This window comes from Chionomys nivalis, chromosome 9 (assembly GCF_950005125.1).
Source record: "Chionomys nivalis chromosome 9, mChiNiv1.1, whole genome shotgun sequence".
Taxonomy (NCBI): Eukaryota; Metazoa; Chordata; class Mammalia; order Rodentia; family Cricetidae; genus Chionomys; species Chionomys nivalis.
Window position 1 is genome coordinate 9,826,948 of NC_080094.1, and position 21,314 is coordinate 9,848,261.

The following is a 21,314-nucleotide window of genomic DNA, read 5'->3' on the forward strand; positions in this document are numbered from 1 at the left end:
GAGAGACCTTCTTTTTTCAGCTGGTAGTTATCAACCACGTGAACTACTTCAGTAATTTTTTTGGAGCGCATTACCAAGACACATCGGTTCTAGAACTTTCATGTCCGGCCCTGGTTTGCAATAAACAGATTTCCCCAGCTTTTTCTTCTCTCTTCCCAACACTAGGACAGTGGCCGCGAGGATGGTCCCCTCCGAGCCGGTCCACGCCCCTGCCAATCTGAGCCCGGATGCTAATTAGCTACGCTTCCCTGATGAACACGCCTTTGTCACATGTAGGGCCGGACTACAAGGCCCAGCATGCCTCGCCCCTCCCTGATCAATGAGGGCTTATTTAAATGATCTCTGAGGTCTTGGACCCAGGCCAATCAGCTGTCAGGGCTCATGATAAATCGCAATGCATTATTGATAATAATAATTACTGGGACATGCGCGTTCCGGCCGAAGGGGGGTAAAATTTCCCAACTCTAGGAATTGGTGGCAAGTCACCAGGGCTCTTCCCGGCGCCCCGATGCGCGCACCATGTCGAGGCGCAAGCAGGCGAAGCCCCAGCACATCAACTCGGAGGAGGGCCTGGGCGAGCAGCCGCTGCAGCAGCAGCCGAGCCCCGACCTCGCAGAAGCGCCGGCGGCGGAGGAACCGGGTGAGTGCAGCTGCGGTCCCGTCCGTGCGCCCGTCTGTCCGTGCGTCCCGGAGGGCGCTCCCAGCACCGCGGTGTGTCCCTCGAGGGCGCGGGCTCCCGGAACAGATTTTGGAACCGGGATCCCGGACTCCGTTCCGGGAAAGGAGAGACGGAGAGGGTCGGAAGGAGGGAGCCTCAGGTCCCCCCCCAAGAAAGTTTACCCCAGTTCTCTCCCTCTTATTGCAAAGTTGGCCTCCCATTTTCTTTCTGCCTCACTCTCCCACCAGCTTGATTCTCCTTGTCCTCAGTTCCATAGTTGATTCCCTCGCCTTGATACACAAGCACCCCCCCACACACGGTAACTTAGCCTTGCCTTTTTCCCGTCTCCGGTGGCGCCGCTTTTAAAAGAAAGAGACCCCCAAGTCTTCCCACCCTCTCTTCCACCCCCTTGGGGGCCTCTAGGAGGAGGGGCGCACCTCTAGGGGACCCCCCCAGGAGGGCGATCTGTTGTACGCGCCCCTCCCAGGCAGAGTGGGGGGAGGGGGCGCGACCTCTCCCCACCCCCAGGCCGGGGTGCGGGCCACCCGCGCAGCACAGAGGGCGGGGGAGGCTACTCGGTTTAGCTCTGTTGGGAGCTTTTATTTTATTTTTTCGTAATTTTAGGTATTTCGTTTTTTTTTTTTTTTTTTTTTTTTTTTTGCTTTCCGCCTTTCCCCGGGGGCTACGCCGCCTGCTGCCGATCCTCGCCCTAACCTTTCGGGGCCTGACCTCCAGCCATCTTTGATTTCCGACTATCTAAAAATAACCGCGGCCAGCGGGAGGGTGCCGGCTGGGGCCCGGGTGGCGGGTGCGTGGTCATCCCCGCCGGAACGCACCCTCTTTTATTTATTTATTTTTTGCACGGACCCCTCGGGCGGCACGGCTTCAGCACACGCCCGGGAGGTGAAAGGGGAGAGGTCGGGCTGCGGTTGACCCGGCCCGCGCCTCCGCGGAGTTCAGGACCTCGGCGCGGCCCCAGTTGCGGGCGAGCGCCTTCCCAGCCGGTCTCCACCAGCCCCTCGCCCCTACCCGCCGGACTGTCGCCGGAGAAATTGGGAACGTGGGGGAGGGGGGGTCCCCCTGGGTCTCCCGCCAGATTACAGCTCTCCGCGCTTGGTGGGCGGTGCACGGCAGCGGCGGACTCTGCGCGCTCCACTCGGACGCTCCGGCTTTCTCGGGCGTGCGATCGTACTTCCCCGCAACTTTACGAGTTTATCAAAAGTTCAGTGACCTCCACCCAGCTGATTTTTCCCCCCTCAGGGCAAATGGAAGGTCGTTACTTGGTCGCGGATGTGAGTTTTGGGGTGTCGGAGCATCCCACATCCTAGGGCCCTGCAGCTGGGGGATGGACTCTTTGTGCCTTGGCCAGGAGAGCTGGTGTGGGGGGGGAGGACCGAGGAGAGGCTGGGTCGCCTGGTCCACCTGGAACAAAAGGGTTAACCCTAAGCCCGCCTGCTTCCTCGGGAGAGGAGGGGCGAGCTCCCGGCCCTGACCCCTCCCCTGGTCCTGAGATGACCTCCCATCCCCCCCACCTCTATTGGGGGTGAGCGCATACTAGTGTGGGTTTTTTTTTTTTTTGCTTTGGGTAATGGTTGACTTTCTGGGGGCATGGAGGGGTAGCTTGCTACTGAAGGGCTTCCCGAAATCTCCGCTGGCTGGAGTCGCGCTTAACCTGGCTGCGCCCTGAGGCCGCTGGGCGCGCGCTGCCACCGCGGTTTGGGAAGCGTTTTCTGCGGATCACCCGCGGTCGGAGCCCCACCACTTAGCGCTCGGGCGCCCTCTGGAGACCGGTCATGTGCGAATAGGGGCACACACCTGGTGAGTGACTCAAGCTGGGCCCCGAGATCTGCACCCGGGGAATCTCTGCGGGATCCCTACCTTCCTGTGCCTGGGAGTCTTCGCCAAGAATTCTTAGAAAGGATTTGGGGAGCCCTCTTTCCCCTTATGGCTTGGGAAAAAACTTTTTTTTTTTTTTTTAATGATTGCATTTTGGGATCAGGCTCAGTATCGATAAATTTAGATTATAATCTATACCGCGAAGCTTCTAGATCCCTCTTGGTCAGTTCATTGGAGAATGCAGTTTTTGAGCTAAGAAAATGAAATCCGGGCGATAATTAGCAGATCAAAAAATCCGCAGGTGGTCGAGGAGAGGGGGCTCACAGTCCTTAAAGGAAAATTAGCATTTTCTCAAAAGGGTTCCAAATGCCCTTTGTGCTAAACTGGATTACAACCTTCAGCTATTACGATTCCCAGGTTTCTAGTAATTTAGCTCCAGTTTCCAGCCTCTGTTGACCTGCCTGCGCTGGGCTTTAGTTAAGTTTCAAGCGAATTTAGAACTCTCCAAAGGGGGAGGGGCTGTAATTTGCACACGACCTTTTTTATTCATTAAATTGCATGTAAAATGCATTCCTTCACCCTCAATGATGCTCAGCCGCCAGTAAACGATACTTTGTCATTGGCGATGGGGGGTTAGCAGGGTCCCATCTTAGTAGGGGGCTGGGGGAACATTTTGGGCAGCTGAGGCATGGTTAGCATTTCCGCCTTTTGGATGTAAAGTGTCAAATGAGATTTTGGAGAAAAGAATTTTGGCAAGATTTGGAAGACGGTCAGCATTCCGTTCTGGGTGTAGCCTTGTCGAGGGGTATTATCCCCCACCCGCCCAGCCAGCTTTGGGTACTTGTGTACACTGGCAGTGAAAATGTGCTGTAGAAGCAGATTGTGTATTGGGAGTGTGATCGGAAACTATTCAAGGTATTTATACTAGTTTTAGAAACGGGAACATGCTGTGTGCCAGACCCCAGGCAGGGACTTTGCAAGCCCTTGCTGTTCAGTCTCAAGACTGAAGTAGCTTTGGAAGTTTACCCACTGGAAAGTTAATGGAGGCTTCCTGGTGGCATGGCTTGGTCTGTGGTTTTCCTCCAACTTGACTCTAGCTTTCTTTGAATCCATGGGGGTGTTTGTTGATGGTCCCAGAACAGTTGGTGATGGGATGGTCTCCTTTGTGAGAGGCAACCATGGTTAGTGCTTGAAACTGATTTGGCTTAGCCATTTTCCTTTTTTTCCCTCCGCACAGGGTCTGTCTGGGTAGCCATGGCACCTTCGTGGCCCTAACCATCCCAGCTTCCTCCAGAGTTGTGATGTGATGTTCCTGGCTCTGCTTCCAACTTCTGGAATTGGAAGCATCTGCCACTATAGGCAGCCCCCCTTTGACTTTCCAAATTGCCTTTAGAAGGTGTGTAGGAAGGGACCCCCAGGAAACAACTCAGAACTAAAACAATTTGGGTTCATTTCTCGGGGGCATGTGATTTGAAAAGAAAGGAGTTGAATTCAGGAGGTTACTAACCATTATCACTTTAATCTGTATTATTTTTAACAGACACACCTGCATGTATTAAAGCTGTGGGAGAGGATGGAGACAGACTTCTGCTTTTTTGGTGTGTGCAAGCTTGTTCCAGTTGAGGCAGGAGGGGACAGAGCCTCCCTTACTTAAAAAATTTCATTTTTTCTCTTCTGTGCTGCCACAAGGTGCATGTGGAGTAGGCCAACTGATCTGACTCCGGTTGTAGATGTGGTGGCAACTGTCTTGACCATTCCTGTTGCTCTCCCCTTTGCCATTTCCAATCTTCCATGGGGCCCCTGAACTTCGATCCATGACTGCTTTTAATTTTTGTGGATTCTTTGATTAACTAGAGACATAATATTAGGTCAAATTCTACCTCTACATGTAGATTTCAAAGCTTTGCTATGTGAAACAGGTTTTTTTTTTAAGCCCTTACAGCTGGGTCAATAATACCCAGAGACATAATTCCTTTTTGTTTTTTGGTAAGCACTTATCCTGGAGGTAGGGCTGGGTCTGAGATACTGGGTTCCTTAGGTAAGCTGCTCATTGTCATTCTTCTAATACAGGACCGGTAACAGATAAGCAAACCCTGAGTCGCCAGGCTTTTATCGAGATATACAGATCTTATTTTATTTTTTAACTGTTTGAGTGTCTCCGGCCAGGGATTGGCCTCCTGGTTGATTAGCTTTCTTCCTATACAATAGTCAGGGTATTTTCCATCCATCTGGCCCGAGATTGAATCTAAGACCCCTGCTGGGTTTACTGCATTCTTCCAACTTTACTGGATAACTAGATGCTGGAGAGATAACATTCCTCAAATTCGGGGTGGGGGATGGAAGCCCTGCTTGCTGGCGCTCTCCCTGTGGACTTTGGCTTTCCTTCCCTTCAGGCTGACTTGTGCGTAGCCAGCAGTTGTCCCTGACAGATACTCCTCCTGCAGATACTGGTCCCACTGTTTGCCGACGGTGGTATGGCCGAGGTGGTTTTTTACTGCTTAAGCAAACAGTTTTAGGCTGCAGTTTTAGGTGGGTGATGCTGGTGCTGTGAGCAGCCAGGCAGGAGGGAGAGGGGCTGCGGTGGCTTTGGGCCTGTGGTAGCTTTGGGGCTTGTGTATACAGTAGTGAAGGCAGTTGGCATCCTGACTGTCTATCACTGGGGGATCCTCCTGGATCGAGGCGCTTAACCTTTTGTGTCATAGACCCCTCCTCAGCCGAATGCTGAGAGGGCACAGAATTTTAGGGAGCAAAGTGCAGTGACCAGCAAACAGACGTTTAGTCCTTATCTTTTCCCGCTCAAGACTCTTCAACGTGGCAAAGATGACCCCATGCTGGCTATTGTTTCTGGATGTTTCTCCCTTACACAATGCAGTCTCAGAACTATTTACATAGTATTTGCATTGCAGGTGGGTACACTAAATCCTGGAGATTAAAGTTTGGGGGTTGGAGATACTGCTCAGTGGGAGATCCCTTCCTGCCCAGTGTGGGGGTGGGGGTCATACCGGAGGGTGAGTTGGTAGTAACAGATAGGACCCTCAACCTCTGGCTTTGGTGTCTACAGGGTCCTCCCCCTTTACCGATACTAGGGGACTATTGCAGTAATGTGTACCTTTTTTTTTTTTTAAAATAAAATGGCAGGTCTGGTATCCTATCTGCCAGCCAACTGCCTCAGTTACCCAGAAAGTGCAAGAGCCATAGCACCCTCTGGTAACATTCAGAGAGTCTGGTTATGACAGTCTGAGGTGCTGTTAATACTATCCCCAACGGAAAGAAATGGTAAATCTTAGGTGAGCTTAATGGATTCCAGGTTAAGACTGCTGCCTTAGAGTGGGGTGTGGTGTGCACTTTTTTTTCCCCCTTTTTTGAGATGGGGTTTCTCTGTGTAACCGCCCTAGCTGAACTGGAACTAGCGCTTGTAGAACAGGCTGGCCTCAAACTCACGGAAATCCACCTACCTCTGGGATTAAAGGTGTGTGCCACCCACCACTGCCCAGAGTAGTGCACTCTTATAATAAATGCCGGTACTTGGGAAACTGAGGCAGGAGTCAGCCTGAGCTATTAAGTGAGTTCAAAGAAGACCTTGTCTCAAAACAGAATTTTCAAATGCCTGCTTTAGAATCGGGGGAGTCTGGTTCTTGGTATGTACGAGGTCAGGAAACACTCGTGCTAACACGTCAGGAGGAATGACGTGAGAAATGGAGAAATTGCCCAGAAACTGGTGCAGTTAAGTTTTAAGAAATAGCTGTGGTTACTTAGTTCTGTGGTTACCGAGCCTAAGTGTATACATCTGCAAAATGGGTTCAAGGGTACGTCAATGGCCTGACTACAAAGGTGGTCTAGTTAGCGACATATAAAGACAGATGGGGGTGTAGATGGGGGTCCTTTTGGTAGATTGCTTGCCCAGCGTGCATGAAGCTAAGCATCTTCAGCCTTTCAGAAACCTTAAAACTAGATGTGGTGTTTCAAGCATTTTCTAGTACCAGAGAGCTGGAAGCTGGAGCTCAGATTTTTAAGGTCATCTGGATGCAGGGTTGGAGAGCAGGGCAGTCTGGGACTCTTGACCCAGCCTGAGGAGAAGAAACGGGATGATCTGTGCAAGACATTAGTGGTTTCCGGAGTGGGTGATTGTGGGAAGACAGAACGGAGACCCAGACTTCACTGGGAGCGTTTGCGCCCTGGTTGGACCTTTTGGTGATGGTGGACCTTTAATCCCAGCACTCTGCCTCTCTGAGTTCAAGGCCAGTTTGGTCTACAGTTTCCCACCCCAGGCCCTCAGACCCTGTCTAGGAGGCAAAATTTTACTCCCCTGTAGACATTATGTCTTGACACGCCCTGCCCAGCCTGTTTCCTCCCTTTCAAAAAATTTCCTTTCTCCCCAAAAAAATTCTTGGGCAAAGCCTGAAGTGCTGAAATATTCTTATAATCCTGGTTGAGGCAGAGACTTGAGTTTGAGGCTGCCTGGACTGTAGTGAATTCAGGGCCAGTGTGGCCTATGGGACTCCTGTTCAAACAACCCTAAAAAGTCTGCAGCCAGGCTTGGTGGGGCACCCTTTCTGTGCCAGAAGCCAGCAGACCTGAGTTCAAGGCCAGCCCTGTCTTCTACAGAGCGAGTTCCAGGACAGCCAGGCTACACAGAGAAACGCTCTCAAAAAACCAAAACCAAACAGCAAGGAAAACTCTTGTGCAGTTCTCCTAGAGAAGACAAAGTTGTTTTTGAGTATATAGTTTTCTCTCAGGTGAAAGCACTCAATAGCATCGTCAGCGGCACTGAAGAGCCAGTCTTTGTAATTTTTCTCATTTTCGTCTGTATAACTGGAAACTTGTAGACCAAGATCTGTTGCTGAGGAGCTGTCAGGGAAGCCTTGCGTTTCCACGCATGGCTACCTACCTCCCTGTACCTACTACCTCTACCTCTAGGGAATTTTAAAAAATACCTTTAAATTTTATTTATTTATTTATTTAGTTATTGTTTTGTTTTTCGAGACAGAGTTTCTCTGCGGCTTTGGAGCCTGTCCTGGAACTAGCTATTGTAGACCAGGCTGGCGTAGAACTCACAGAGATCCGCCTGCCTCTGCCTCCCGAGTGCTGGGATTAAAGGCATGCACCACCACTGCCCGGCTGTTTAATTTTTTAAAAAATATTTTAGAGGCAGAGTTTCTCTTGTTGCCCTGCTGTCCTGGAACTCACTCTGCAGACCAGGCTGGCGTTTACCTCAGATAATCCACCTGTGGCCGCCTCCTGAGTGCTGGGATTAAAGGCATTAAAGGCGTGCGCCGCCCCTAACAGCTGATTAGTTTACTATTTTCAGTTTTTGTTTTGAGTACGTTTGTTCATGTCTGGTGCTTGAGGAGGAGGTGTTGGATCTTCTTGAACTAGAGTTAACAGCCGTATACCAACTACGTGGGTGCTGGGAACTGAGCCCTGGTCCCCTGGGAGAAGAATAAGCACTCTACTGAGCCATTTGATACTTGAGTCTTGAAAAGGGGTTGACCGAGCAGCATTGGTGCAAGAGCTGTCCTGGTATTCTAGGAGTGTACAATCACGTGACTTTTTTTTTTTTTGGGGGGCAGTTGGTCATTGTGCTCCCATGCCAACTAAGCCACATTCCCAGGTGTTTTTTTTCCTCACTTTTTTTTTTTTTATTTTTTTGAGAGAGAGTGAGAGTGGGCAGTGTCTCTCTACTTGGTCCTTACTGTCCTGGTGACCTGGACTTCACAGATGAATCTGCCCCTGCCTTTCTTATTCTGGGATTAAAGTGTTCTTGTTCCAGGGCTTCCTAGTCAGCGGATCCTTTTTTCTCCTAGTCTTCCCTGTATTGCTGAGAGAAGAGTGTGGTCACAGGACTTGTATGTACCAGGGAAAGACCTAACACATGTCCCCAGTGTCCCCTTCTCAGTGCGGAAAGAACCTGCTGAGTAATGTTTGGGGCATGACTTGAAGTCTGTGCTGAGGGCCTAGTTGCATCACATTTATAAGTAGGGACTTTTTAAAATCTTTTGTGTTTGAGTGGCTTACTTACAAAGGGGTGTGTGTCTATGTGTGTGGTGTGTGATGTACGTGCGGTGCCCACAGGTGCGAGGAGAGCATTAGATCCCCTGGAACTGGAGTGACAAACAGTTGGGAGCTGCCACGTGGGCGCTGGGAATTGAACCTGGGTCCAGTGCTCTCAACCAGTGAGCCATCTCCAGTCCCTTGATAAACATTCTTAAGTGTAAGTCCAGGACTTAGGACTTGGTGCCTTGGCTGTTGTCCCGTCCCTTCCCTCAAGCCACACGAGCCTCACGATGTACCATCCTGTCACTTGGTCCAAAATCAGTAACACTTGAGAGTTTTATTAAGGCTGTGCTAGATTGAACTTGGCAGTCACATCAGTCAAAACCGTGGCTCTGCTGGGTTGCGGCGCGGTGCTAGGTGCTTCCCCAGCATGTGAGAGTTGACACCGTAGTAACCCTCCCCTCCAAATGTGTAGATCCTGCACTCTGGGAAGAAGAGGCAGGAGGATGAGGATCAGGCTGGCCTCTGTGAGGCTCTCAGAAAACAATATTGAAGACATGTTCTAGGCTCAGCTGGCTTCGTCCAATCTCTTGATCCCAGGGGGTGGAGGAGAGAACCAGTTCCACAAGTTGTCCTGATTTCCATGCATGGAACTGCACGAGCAAACCCATCCATGTGGCCACAGACGACAGAGAAATGATAAAGGGAGAAAGGATTCAGAATCCTGAACGCCAGGTGTTGAAGGCATCGCTTTTGCACTGTCTTAACATTGAAAAAGACCAAGTGGAGCACTCTCCTAACTTGCGTCTTCTGTGTTTAATGCCTAGGAGTCGAAAGGCAGCAGATGGAGGAGCGTGGCCGTAGACTCCCTTTTATTTTTTTGTTTTTTTTGGAGACATTTCTCTGGGTAGCCCTGGCTGTCCTGGAACTCACTAGAGATCTGGCCGCCTCTGCCTCCCAAGTGCTATGGTTAAAGGTCCTCAAGGTCCAGCTCCCAGGCTGACTTTGAACTCATGATCTTTCTACCTCAGCCTCCCAGGTACCTGATAGCACAGGCTTGCCTAATCTGGGATGGATTGGTGTTGTCTTGTTAGCAGCACCTTTAAACTTCTGCTACCCCTGGATGTTGGGTGCTCATTGCCTGGTTTGAAATGTGATTTACTGTCTTCCATTTTGCTTGGGTCGTGGAGGAGGTCAGGTAGGATTTGACCAGTTCCAATGTCCTCGGTATTGGTTGTCCTCTATTGGCCTTTCCGGGGATCGATGGGGATTGGTTTAACAAACCATCTAGTAGTGGCACATGGCTGCAATCCTAGCACCTGGGAAGCCGAGGCAGGATTGCTGTGAGTTAAATGCTAACCTGGACTACAAAGTAAGATCCTATAATAAAATAGCTGTGTATCCGTTATTGCTGCAACTCTACAGGTCAGATGACAGCCCTTGACTCGTTCTCACAGGTGTGGAAAGTCTGAATTGAGGTGACAGGGTTCCTCCTCGAGGCTCTGGGAAACTGAAGGTTCCTGTGGATGGTTTCAGTAGTTCCTAGTGAAGCCCCTCGACTCCATCTCTTCCTTGGTCTTCATGTAGTGCCATTCTCTGTGCCTGTCTTGCTGGTCCCTAGTCTTCCTCTTAGAGTGATGCTAAACACTGAGCCTAATGTGTTTGCCAAAGACCCTGTCCAGTTCCCAGTCTGTGACTTTGAGATTCAGGTCTCCAAGTCTCTTGTTGACATCATTCGCCCTGGGTGTTAATTCCCTCCCTCCCTTCCTTCCTTTTTCTTTTTTTACAACAAATGCCTGTCATAGAATAGATTTTTTTTAAGTAAAATCACCTTATTCTTATTAACTCACAAATAAAAACATCACACAGTTGTTTAAGGAAACCACTCAATACCTGCCTAGTCCCAAACCCTATGCATCTCAACCACTGTCTACGTCAGAACGTCCATTCTGAAGCTGTGCAGCTTTGCTCAAGGCTTTACCCTTTCACTGTCCAGTGCATCCTTGTGCATTTATCCAGCATTAAAAATGAAAAAAAAAGCCGGGCGGTGGTGGCGCACGCCTTTAATCCCAGCACTCGGGAGGCAGAGGCAGGCGGATCTCTGTGAGTTCGAGACCAGCCTGGTCTACAAGAGCTAGTTCCAGGACAGGCTCCAAAAAACCACAGAGAAACCCTGCCTCGAAAAACCAAAAAAAAAAAAAAAAAAAAAAAAAAAACCTGCAGGTTGAAACTAAAAAAATAGCTTTCTGTCGTCTTTTATGACTCCTGTGTCCTTTTGCCTGCATCCCTTCTTTCCACACATCTACCGTTACCCCCTTGAAAGCCTTTCTCAATTTTATATTATACCCACACACTCATTTACACACACACGCATGTATGCATATGCACCACATACTTTCCTAGGGCCCTCAGGTCAAAAGAAGTCATCAGATTTCTTGGAACTGTAGTTATAGATGGTTGTGAGGTGCCACATGGGTGCTGAGAACCAAACCCCAGTCCTGCACGAGTAGCAGATGCCTCACTCAGCCAGGCACAGCATATTTATTAGTTATTTGAAAATTTCAAACACGTGTACAATTTATTTTAATAATATTAGTCCCTACTCCCCCCAACAACTCCTGGATTCCGTCCATGCCCATGTTTCCTTTACTCCACATCCTCTCCAGCATAATCTGTCATTGGTGTTCTCAATCAAAGCCATTCTGACTGGTGTTCAGATAGTTTCTCAGCAGACTCCTGTAATCCCAGCCCTCTCTGGAAGTAGAGGCAGGGAGGGTTAGGAGTTCAAAGCTAGCCTCAGCTACAAAGCAGGTTTGGGGCGGCCTGGGCCTCTTAAAGACTTCATCTAGACAAAGTCGTGTACCCTGACAGGCATGGGGTGTGAGACTTGGTGGTGTCTTCTAGGGAGGCATAATTCCTTACACCCTGTTTTAGGTCATTCAGACCGTAAGTACTTGGTCCCTCATACAGTCTTCATGAGTCAGGACCTGTGATAATGGAGACCTGTCTGTCTGTCTGTCACTTCGTTCCATGCCCCCTTTCAGGACAGAGTGCTCACTCTTTTCTCTCCTTGCACAGGTGCTCCAGTGAACTCCCCAGGAAATGACGACGAGGTGATGATGGAGGACACGGCCCTGGTGAAGCGCCCCCGGCGGGAGGAGACCCACATCTGCGACAAGTGTTGTGCCGAGTTCTTCAGTTTCTCCGAGTTCCTGGAACACAAGAAAGGTTGCACTAAAAATCCTCCTGTCCTCATCATGAATGACAGTGAGGGGCCAGTGCCTTCAGACGACTTCCCCAGAGGTGTCCTGAGCCACCAGCCAGACAGCCCAAGCAATAAGGACAGTCACCCAGACAGCAGCAGCCACTCCGGGGACTCGAAGGAAAAGCTGGGCACGGACTCCATCCTGTACTTAAAGACAGAGAATGCCCTGCCACCTACACCCCAAGACATAAGCTATTTACCCAAAGGCAAAGTGGCCAACACCAACGTGACTCTGCAGGCGCTCCGTGGTACCAAGGTGGCAGTGAACCAGCGGAGTGTGGATGCCCCTGCAGCACCCGTGCCAGCTGCCCACAGCATCCCGTGGGTCCTGGAGCAGATCCTTTGTCTGCAGCAGCAGCAGCTCCAGCAGATCCAACTCACAGAACAAATCCGCGTCCAGGTGAACATGTGGGCCGCACATGCCCTCCACTCCGGAGTGGCCGGTGCGGACACTCTGAAGGCCTTAAGCAACCATGTGTCTCAGCAGGTGTCCGTATCCCAGCAGGTGTCTGCTGCTGTGGCTCTGCTCAGCCAGAAATCCTCAAACCCGGCCCTGTCTCTAGATGCCTTGAAACCAGCCAAGCTACCTCATGCCAGTGTCCCCTCAGCAGCCAGCTCCTTGTCCTCAGGGTTTCCGCCCTTCGCCTTGAAGCCTGATGGAGGAACTCGGGTTCTCCCCAACTTCATGTCTCGCCTTCCAAGTGCCCTGCTACCTCAGACCCCCGGCTCTGTGCTTCTTCAGAGCCCCTTCTCCACTGTGGCACTCGACCCGTCCAAGAAAGGAAAGGGGAAGCCCCCAAACATCTCTGCGTCTGCGTTGGATGCCAAGGCCAAGGACGAAGCCATCCTCGGCAAGCACAAGTGTAAGTACTGTAGCAAGGTTTTCGGGACCGATAGCTCCCTGCAGATCCACCTCCGCTCCCACACCGGAGAGAGACCTTACGTGTGCTCTGTCTGTGGTCACCGATTCACCACCAAGGGCAACCTCAAGGTACACTTCCATCGACACCCTCAGGTGAAGGCAAACCCGCAGCTGTTTGCTGAATTCCAGGACAAAGTGACACCAGGCACCGGCCCCCCCTATGCACTCTCTGTCCCCATCCCTGTAGATGAATCGAGTCTCTCTGTAGACACCGAGCCTGTCCATGTCTTGGGAACCCCTCCCATAGGGCTACCTCAGAAGCTCCCTCAGGGGCCCAATCCCAAGGACCTCATGGGTGGCTCCTTGCCCAATGACATGCAGCCAGGGCCTTCTCCGGAAAGTGAGGTGGGACTTCCACTACTCGGGGTGGGACTGGTGCACAATCCCACAAGGGTTGGGGGCTTCCAGGGGAGTGGGACCCCAGAGTCAGGGTCGGAGACTCTGAAATTGCAGCAACTCGTGGAGAACATTGACAAGACCACTGCCGACCCCAACGAATGTCTCATTTGTCACCGGGTACTCAGCTGTCAGAGTTCCCTCAAGATGCATTACCGGACCCACACAGGGGAGAGACCCTTCCAGTGTAAGGTCTGTGGCCGGGCCTTCTCCACCAAAGGCAATCTGAAGACACACCTTGGGGTTCACCGAACCAACAACACCGCTGTAAAGACACAACATTCGTGCCCCATCTGCCAGAAGAAGTTCACCAACGCCGTCCTCTTACAGCAGCACATCCGAATGCACATGGGTGGCCAGATCCCTAACACGCCCCTGCCAGAAAGCCCCTGTGACTTTACCGGTCCTGAGCCCATGGTCATGGGCGAGAATGGCAATGCCAGTGCTCTTGGCCAGGAAGACACAGTGGAAAGGATTGAAGCAGATGGCGTCTGTTCCCAGGATGTCCCCGGTGGCTCTGCCAAGGTCTCCGCATCAGTTCCCAGTGCCCACCTGGTGTCGCCCATTCTGGGCTTTTCTGTGATGGCTTCCCTGGATAATCAGGGGAAAGGGGCTCCTCCCCCTCTGGTCCTGCAGCGACAGAGCAGCCGAGAAAACGGCCCGGTGGAGAGTGACAACTGCTTGACCAATGACTCGTCCTCACTCGTGGGTGAGCAGGAATGTCAGAGCCGAAGCCCAGAGGCCGCGGAAACCATGTGCTTCCAGGCGGTGTCCCCTGCCAATAGCCAAGCAGAAAGCGTCAAGTCCCGGTCTCCTGAGGTGAACAAGACCGAGGGCATCGAGAGCTGCCGCATTGACATGGAAGGTGATGCAGCTTTGGATTTCACTTAATGTCCCTTTTGGGCTCGAGGTCACCAAAAAAAGAGCCTGGGTTGAACTTGACATTTCTGTAGGGCAATTAGCTATTCTGTACTTCTGGGTAGAGGGCTCTGATAATTAATTGCCTCTGTTCTAGTACTTGGTAGACTCTATCATGGGTCATGTGGACAACATGGATGTTCGGTTTGTTCCCCCCCCCCCTTTTGACCCCATGGGTAGGTATATTTGAGGAAGTAGGCACTGTTTGGGCCACGAAAATCAAGCAGTAGTTGCTTGGAACTGAGGGTCCAGTTCTGAAACAGTGTTCGTGTATGAATCCCTATGTTAGATGTGTCAGGTGATGTCCATTGATCCAGAATACCTCATTAGAACCACAGAAAATGCCTAGGTTTGGTGTGACATGACTTCATTGTACTGCTGGGATTTTAACCTAGGCTAGCCCCCCCTTCTCTGGTCCACAGCCTCCCAGCCTTCATCCTTTTGATGTTTTTCTTTTCAGATAGGGTATCACTATGTAGATCAGGATGACTTCAGACTTGATCAGCCTGCCTTCTCGCCTCTTAAGTGCTGGGACTGAAGGCATGCACCACCATATCTGACTTTTTTTTTTAGGGGTTTGGGGAGGATACCAGCCTGAATTCATTCTACAGTCAAGGCAAACCTTGAACTCAGATCCTCCTGCCTCTACTTCCCAATGAAGTAGCTGAGATGATATCTTATTCCGAGACTTGGGTGTTATCTGCACGCATACTTCTGTTACCCATACTTTACACCATAAAAAGGGCAAATTTTCTTAAGTGTTTGAGTTTTGTTTTCTGTGTAAATAAGAACTCAAAAAGGTGAGCTTGGTGATTGGTTAAGCACTCGCTGCTGAGTTCACAGTCTGAGTTCAGGTCTCCATGTAAAAGGCCAGACATGCTGTGTTTGTAACCGCTGTTAGCTGGTGGGAGAAAGGTAGATCACTAAGCTCGTGGGCCAGTAGCCTAGCTAGCCCCCTGCTGATATTCTAGTTCCATCAGAGACCCTGTCTCAAAGAGCTGGTTGCTCACAGGAACAACAAGGCTGCCGTTGAACTTCCACATGTACACACACACTGAAAAACTTCTAAGCAAGCTGCTGCTGAACTGTGATTTACGTGAGCTACTCAGCTCGCCTAGCGGACGATTGTCGTGGAGGGTTTCAGACAGTGAGTTGGCTATTAGATGACAAAAGTTGATCTCTTCCCGCCTCTCCCCATTAGGTCGCACCAGCATCCCGTCAACATTTCTCCGAGCCCAGCCCACCTATGTCAAAGTTGAAGTTCCTGGCACCTTTGTGGGACCCTCCAGCATGTCCTCAGGCATGGCACCTTTGCTCGCAGCACAGCCACGCCGACAGGCCAAGCAACACTGCTGCACGCGCTGTGGAAAGAACTTCTCATCTGCCAGCGCCCTTCAGATCCACGAGCGGACACACACAGGTGAAAAACCTTTCGTCTGCAACATCTGTGGGAGAGCCTTCACCACTAAAGGCAACCTGAAGGTGGGTTCTCACGGATTGGACTGTGGCCTCTATGGGTAGAAAACATCCACCAGTTTATGGTGTCTTGGCCTTTTAATTTTGAACACTGCAATCCCAGAGGCAGAAGCAGGGGGATTCTCTTGAGTTGGAGGGCCAACATGATCTACATAGCAAGTTCCCAGGCCAGCTAAGGCTACAAAAAGGGGGGAGGGGTTAGGGGCTAGGGTGCAGCACAGTGATAGAGTGTTGGGTTAATATTTACAAGCTCTGGCCTCCAGCCGCAGCACCACTAAAAAGGGTAAAACCTACTGCAGTCCTAGTCGGCACAGTGAATTCCAGGCCAGCCAGTCTGGGGCACAGCTCCATCTCAGTCAGCACGCGAAGCTTTTGTTTTGGGAAGAAAGGTGTTCCAGGCTCCTGAACTCACTGAGCTTGAACTCGTGACCTTGCTGGTACCTCCTGACTGCTAGTGTGACAGACTGCCACCAAACCTAGTTTTTATTTAGTGTCTTGCTGAGAACCCAGGGTCTTGTGATTGCTGGGTAAGCACTCTATCAGCTGAGTTCTAGCCTTAGTCTTTGATTTGTGTGTGTTTCTTTTTTTTCTTTTTCTAGTTTTGTTTTATGTTTTGTTTTTTTTTTTCCAGACAGGGTTTCCCTGTGTAGACCAGAATGGCCTTGAACTCAGATCCACCTGTCTCTGCCCCGAGACTCCAGGCACATGCCACCACTCCATGCCCAACTGTATTGTGTCTCGTGTAGCCTAGGCTGGTTTAAACTCATGGTCCTCCTGACTGCTGGGATTATGGGTGTGAGCCACCATACCTAGCCGTCTTCTTTTGTGGGTACAAGTGTTTTGCCTGCATGTATGTATGCACCACGGCTGTGCCTTGTTCTAATGGAGGTCAGAGGAAAGTTGTCAATCAGGTAATTGATGTGTCTGAGCTCCCATGTGGCTTCTGGAGTCGAACTCAGGCCCTGCAAGTGTAGCAAGTGCTCCTAACCGCTCCATCCTCTTTAGTTCTGAACTGTGATGCTCTTGAGGTTGGTGTGAGTCACACCAAGCATTGTGGCGAGTCACACTTGTAATCCCAGTATATTAGATAACTCAGGGCTAAAAGCATTTTCTGTTTTTGCAGAGAACCGAGTTCAGTTCTCAGCACCTGCGTGAGATGCCTCTCACCACTTGGTGTTGGAGACACTGGCTTATTTCAGGAGTCTCTGTCTGATCTCCTGCTCTTCCAAAAAAGTTTAAGACTGGCCAGGTGGTAGTGGCGGTGCACGCCTTTAATCCCAGCACTTGGGAGGCAGAAGCTGGTTGATCTCTGCAAGTTCGAGGCCAGTCTGGTCTACAGACTCATTGGTGCCGGGGTGTGGCTGGTCCTGAGGTGCTTGCCTAGTATTCGTACAGTCCTTGGGGTGTCCCCAGCACATTCTAAACCAGGCTTGGTAGTTGCAGTACTTTGGAGGTGAAGGTGTAGGGGTGGGGAGTATTCAATATCAGAGAGACTTGTCTTTTTTGTTATTGTTTGGTTTATTATTTGTTTTTCAAGACAGGGTTTCTCTGTGTAGCCCAGGCTGTCCTTTAACTCACAGAGATCCGCTGGCTTCTGCCTTCTAAGTGCTGGGATTGAGCACCGCCACCACCTGGCTTAAATCACCTTTTAAGTAATATTCCATTTGCATATTTGTGAGATTGACATGTAATGAGAGGCACACCTGTCCTTTACCTCACAGTGGGGGTAAAGTAACAATAACACGAAGGCAAGAACCTCAATGTGGACAGTCTGCTTACAGAGCTTTTCCACGTCACTGCTACTCAGTAACAGGTTTGTTAGCTCAGACATGAACACTTGCATGATGTCTCGTGTAAGCATTTCTGTAAATGCACCCATGGATGGCTAGGCAGATGTGGCTGGAGAGTATTCCCTACCCTTATTAATGTTGGTAGGGGCGTTGGCCAAAGATGTCCCCTCACCCCTTTCCCCAATACATGCACAAAAATCCTCTTAAACCGTCAGACACCTGAGTTTATTTTTCTGGCTTGATACAAGGTCTTACTATGTAGCCCAGGCTGCCCTTGAACTCAAGGCCCTCCTCCCTCTCAAACTTGTCTACCACCCCTGGTGCAGTTTCTAAGAAAAAGTGTATTCTGAAGGTTGGATGGTATACACTTTATGGAGGCGAACACCCACGTGGAGGCTGACTTAGGCTTTCGAACAGGCAGGGGACTCTATCTGATGAAACCCTCTCTTTGCTGTCCCCCACAGGTACACTACATGACACATGGGGCCAATAATAACTCTGCCCGCCGGGGCAGGAAGCTGGCCGTAGAGAACAGCATGGCTGTGCTAGGCTCCGAGGGAAAGAGAGTGCCCGAGATGTTCCCTAAGGAACTCCTTCCCCCAGCAGCCGTGAGTGTGGACCCCACCACGTGGAACCAGTATACCAGTGTCCTCAATGGGGGCCTGGCCATGAAGACCAATGAGATCTCTGTGATCCAGAGCGGAGGCATCCCCACCCTGCCCGTGTCCCTGGGGGCCAGCTCTGTGGTAAGCAATGCCACGCTTTCCAAGCTCGATGGCTCTCAGTCGGCTGTGGGCGGGAACATGGAGAAGCCTGCTGTTCCTGATGGTGTGGCCAAGCACCAGTTTCCCCACTTTCTGGAAGAAAACAAGATCGCAGTCAGCTAAGGGGGGCGGGGCGTGCAGCTGGAGAGAGATCTGATCTGCTTCCTTCTTTAGTTTCCTTGACCATCTCCTGCTTCCCTTCCTGATACACAAGTGATGTTTACGCTTATGACCACAGCCTTGGGCAGTCCTACAATCTCACCGTTGCTATGCTGCTTCCCAAAAAAGAAAAAAAGAAACCAAAAAAAGAGGAAAATTGAAAAACAGGAAAAAAAAATCCACCAAAACAGACTTTTAAGTTTTGCAAAGAAGCGGGTTTTGAAGAGTAGCTTTGTTCCTTGGGACAAACTGTATCCTAGAAGCTTTGTGTGGCCTCCTGGCTGTTTCCAAAGACTGTCACCAGTATCAAAGTGAAACAGTTGGGGCAATTGGCCCACAGTGGAAGTGACAGCTCGCCACAGTCCAGGGGAGAGAGTGCTGTGCTGTGTGCTTCCACGGCGGCCGACTAATGCGGGTAATGGACATCTTTGTGGGGACCTGGCTTATCTGCCTCCCGACCCTGTATTCTCATCTTCTGTTTATGAATGTACTTTCAGAGACAGGAGGAAGAAACCTCACAACTAAGCTGGTCCAGTTAGCCCACTTCCTTGAACCTTACATCCTTTGTACGACACCCTCCACAAACTCCCGAGAGAGCCCACCACTTACTCTGCTGCTTATTTAAAAGATTGGGAGCCCCAAGAGTGCCGCCCGCTCCCCATTTCTCCCATAGATCACCTTCTTCCAGACCCTGGAGTGGATGGGGTCCAGAGTGGGCACCTCGGGTGATTTCGTGTGGCTCCTCAGGTGCCCGTTGCATTGTGGGACTGCAGTTCCCTCCTCCGGGACCAGGACCAGGGAGTCCTCGTGTAGCTCCTCTCTCTGTTTGAATTTCCTTGTCCCGAGTCTTGAAGACTTTTCACGCCACCCTCCCTCTTGTGAAGATTGTAACGTCGAGACAGGCAAGTCTTGGGTGTGAGGACTTTAATTTATCTACCTCATGTATTTTTATTTTTGTAGCCAAAAGGTCTGTTTTGCTATTTGGTGACCGCAAAGTATTCCCGGGTCTTAAACCTAAGAGTTATTGTGGTGAAAAGGGCCAGGTGTTCAGGATGTCCCCTTGGTTGGTGCTGTGCCCTTTTCTTTTTTTTAAATTACATTTTTTTGTGCGTATAATAATTTTGAGCAGCTGTTGTAACAGTGTTCTGATGGTTTAATGGGGGAGGAGGGACTTTTCACAAGCTCCTGGGTAGATTTCTTCCTGCCCTGTGGAATGCCATTGCCAAAATGAGGATGGGGGCTCGTCCGCCAGCTTCCTTTCCTCTGCTGTTGCACCTGATTTTAGGATCCAAAACTTTTTTTTTTTTTGCGCCAAGTTGTGCCTTTCCTTCTGGGATTGTACATGAAGCCTGTAATAAGTGAGTGTTCGCTGGTTCTCCTGTTCAGCTGTTTACACTGTGAAGTGGATATTGTTACAGAGAACACACCAGCCGTGGCTTTCTCACACCCTGTGAATGAATGTGTGAGCTACGCTGTAGTTTTACCTGCTGAAGCTGTCTGTCCGAAAATAAACTTTGAATGTTTTTTTTTCTCCCACCACGTTTGTGTGTAAGTTTTTTTTCCCCCGCTCTGGTATGTTCTGCTGGCATAGCACTCCCCTGGCCCTTAAGTGTCAGAAGTGCATGTGGTTGGGTCCATCCTGGACCTCTGTGTGTGGGGTGGGGCGGGGGCACAAGAGTCAGCCTGCTGCTTGGTGCTTCCTTTTCCTGGGTGTGTGTGAATGTTCAGTGTCATTCTTTAGGTGCTGTGTCCACCTTGGATGTATTCACTTCGCAGTGTGTGTGAGTGTGTGCTCGTGGTCATCATTGAGGGGTGGAGACCTTAAAGCTTGGCCGCAAGGATGGGCAGCTTTCACATTTTTATTGTAATGAATAAAGCTCTGGGAAAACAGCCTCCAGCACAGCAAACAACAGCAAATACCAAAATCTATAAATCTGCATTCTAATACTAAAATCCCTTTTTTGGGATAGAAATCAACTTCTAACAAATTGGACTAGTCCCTGTCTTATCTGTGCTCCCCACCCTACGGCCCTAGGCTAAGCAGAATTCTCAGACTGCCAACTGATGTGTTGAAATGAATTTACAGACCAAGCCAGGGATAGCTGATATCCACAGGGCAAGCCCTCAGCTGATGGGACCATCTGCATTTTCATCACAGTTCTTTGTTATTAACAAAAGAGCTCAAAGCTAATTCAGATCTGAAGGGTGGGTTGGAGGGACCGCCAGTCCTCTCAAGGTCTCCAGTGACCTTCCGAGAGATAGTCACGTTGACTAGTATCTCATATCTCGGTCCCTGGACTGTTCCAACTCTTAGAACTAGTGAGATGGAATCTTACTTGGTTTCTCCTGTACTTCCTGGAACACTTTCTGGAAAGAGCACTATTAAATGCTAGTTTAAAGCCAGGTGTGAGCCCACACCCATAATCTTAGCCTGTGGAATAGAGGAAAAAGATAAATTCAAGGCCAGCCTGGTTTCATCCTAATTATAGACTGTGGCCTAGGAGACACTGCTTTCCAAGGAAAGTGGGGCCGGGATTGGGTTATTGACACTGGCTGTGTTCCATACCTCCTATCCTAGTCCCTAGACAGAAAGATCAGGAGTTCAAGGCCAACATGGGACCCTGGCAGTGGTGCACAGGCTACACAAAGAAACCCTGTCTCAAAAAAAAAAAAAAGTAAAAGACATTGAAAAAAAAGCTCAACTTTTTGTGCCTGACTTTGATTTCACTATGCAGCCCAGGCTGGCCTAGAAATTTTAGCAATCCTGTTTCAGACTCCCAAGTATGAGGGTTTCAGGAGCTAACCCCCATGGCTACCTGAACTGCTTTTTGGTGTTTTAAGGTACAGTTATTGCCAGGCGCTACCTGAACTGCTTTTTGGTGTTTTAAGGTATAGTTATTGCCAGGCGGAGGTGGCTCTCGCCTTTAATATCAGTCAGCACTTGGGAGGCAGAGGTGGGTGGATCTGTGAGGTCGAGGCCAGCCTGCTCTACAAGAACTAGTTCCAGGACAGCTAGGACTGTTACAGAGAAAAAGCTTGTCTCAAAAAACAAACAAACAAAAAAAAAACAAAACAAGCCATTTATCATTTATTGCCAGGTGTAGTGTTGAATGCTTTTAATGCCAGCACTCACCTT

At 50.1% G+C, this 21,314-nt stretch overlaps 1 protein-coding gene across 5 annotated transcripts; it reads left to right on the plus strand.

Moving 5' to 3' along the window:
• The first annotated feature begins 519 nt into the window (after positions 1 to 519).
• Positions 520 to 19,589, plus strand: Sall4 (spalt like transcription factor 4). 5 transcript variants are annotated; one of them, XM_057780124.1, is made up of 5 exons: positions 520 to 644; positions 2,062 to 2,066; positions 11,567 to 13,936; positions 15,191 to 15,471; positions 17,720 to 19,589. In XM_057780124.1, exons 1-5 carry the CDS (start codon positions 520 to 522, stop codon positions 18,140 to 18,142), a joined length of 3,204 nt encoding a protein of 1,067 aa, XP_057636107.1. In that variant the 3' UTR covers positions 18,143 to 19,589. The 5 variants fall into 5 exon arrangements, with proteins under 5 accessions (XP_057636107.1, XP_057636108.1, XP_057636106.1 ...); XM_057780125.1 differs by having other exon boundaries at positions 11,567 to 12,616; XM_057780123.1 differs by lacking the exon at positions 2,062 to 2,066 and having other exon boundaries at positions 520 to 640.
• The last annotated feature ends 1,725 nt before the right edge of the window (positions 19,590 to 21,314 follow it).

What these genes read in the sequence shown, in the direction of transcription:
- Sall4 (XM_057780124.1), top strand. Translation starts at nt 520, where the DNA reads ATGTCGAGGCGCAAGCAGGCGAAGCCCCAGCACATCAACTCGGAGGAG. An exon ending in CTGCCGCATTGACATGGAAG is followed by an intron (nt 13,937 to 15,190) that starts GTGATGCAGCTT and finishes TCTCCCCATTAG; the next exon opens with GTCGCACCAGCATCCCGTCA. An exon ending in CCACTAAAGGCAACCTGAAG is followed by an intron (nt 15,472 to 17,719) that starts GTGGGTTCTCAC and finishes TGTCCCCCACAG; the next exon opens with GTACACTACATGACACATGG.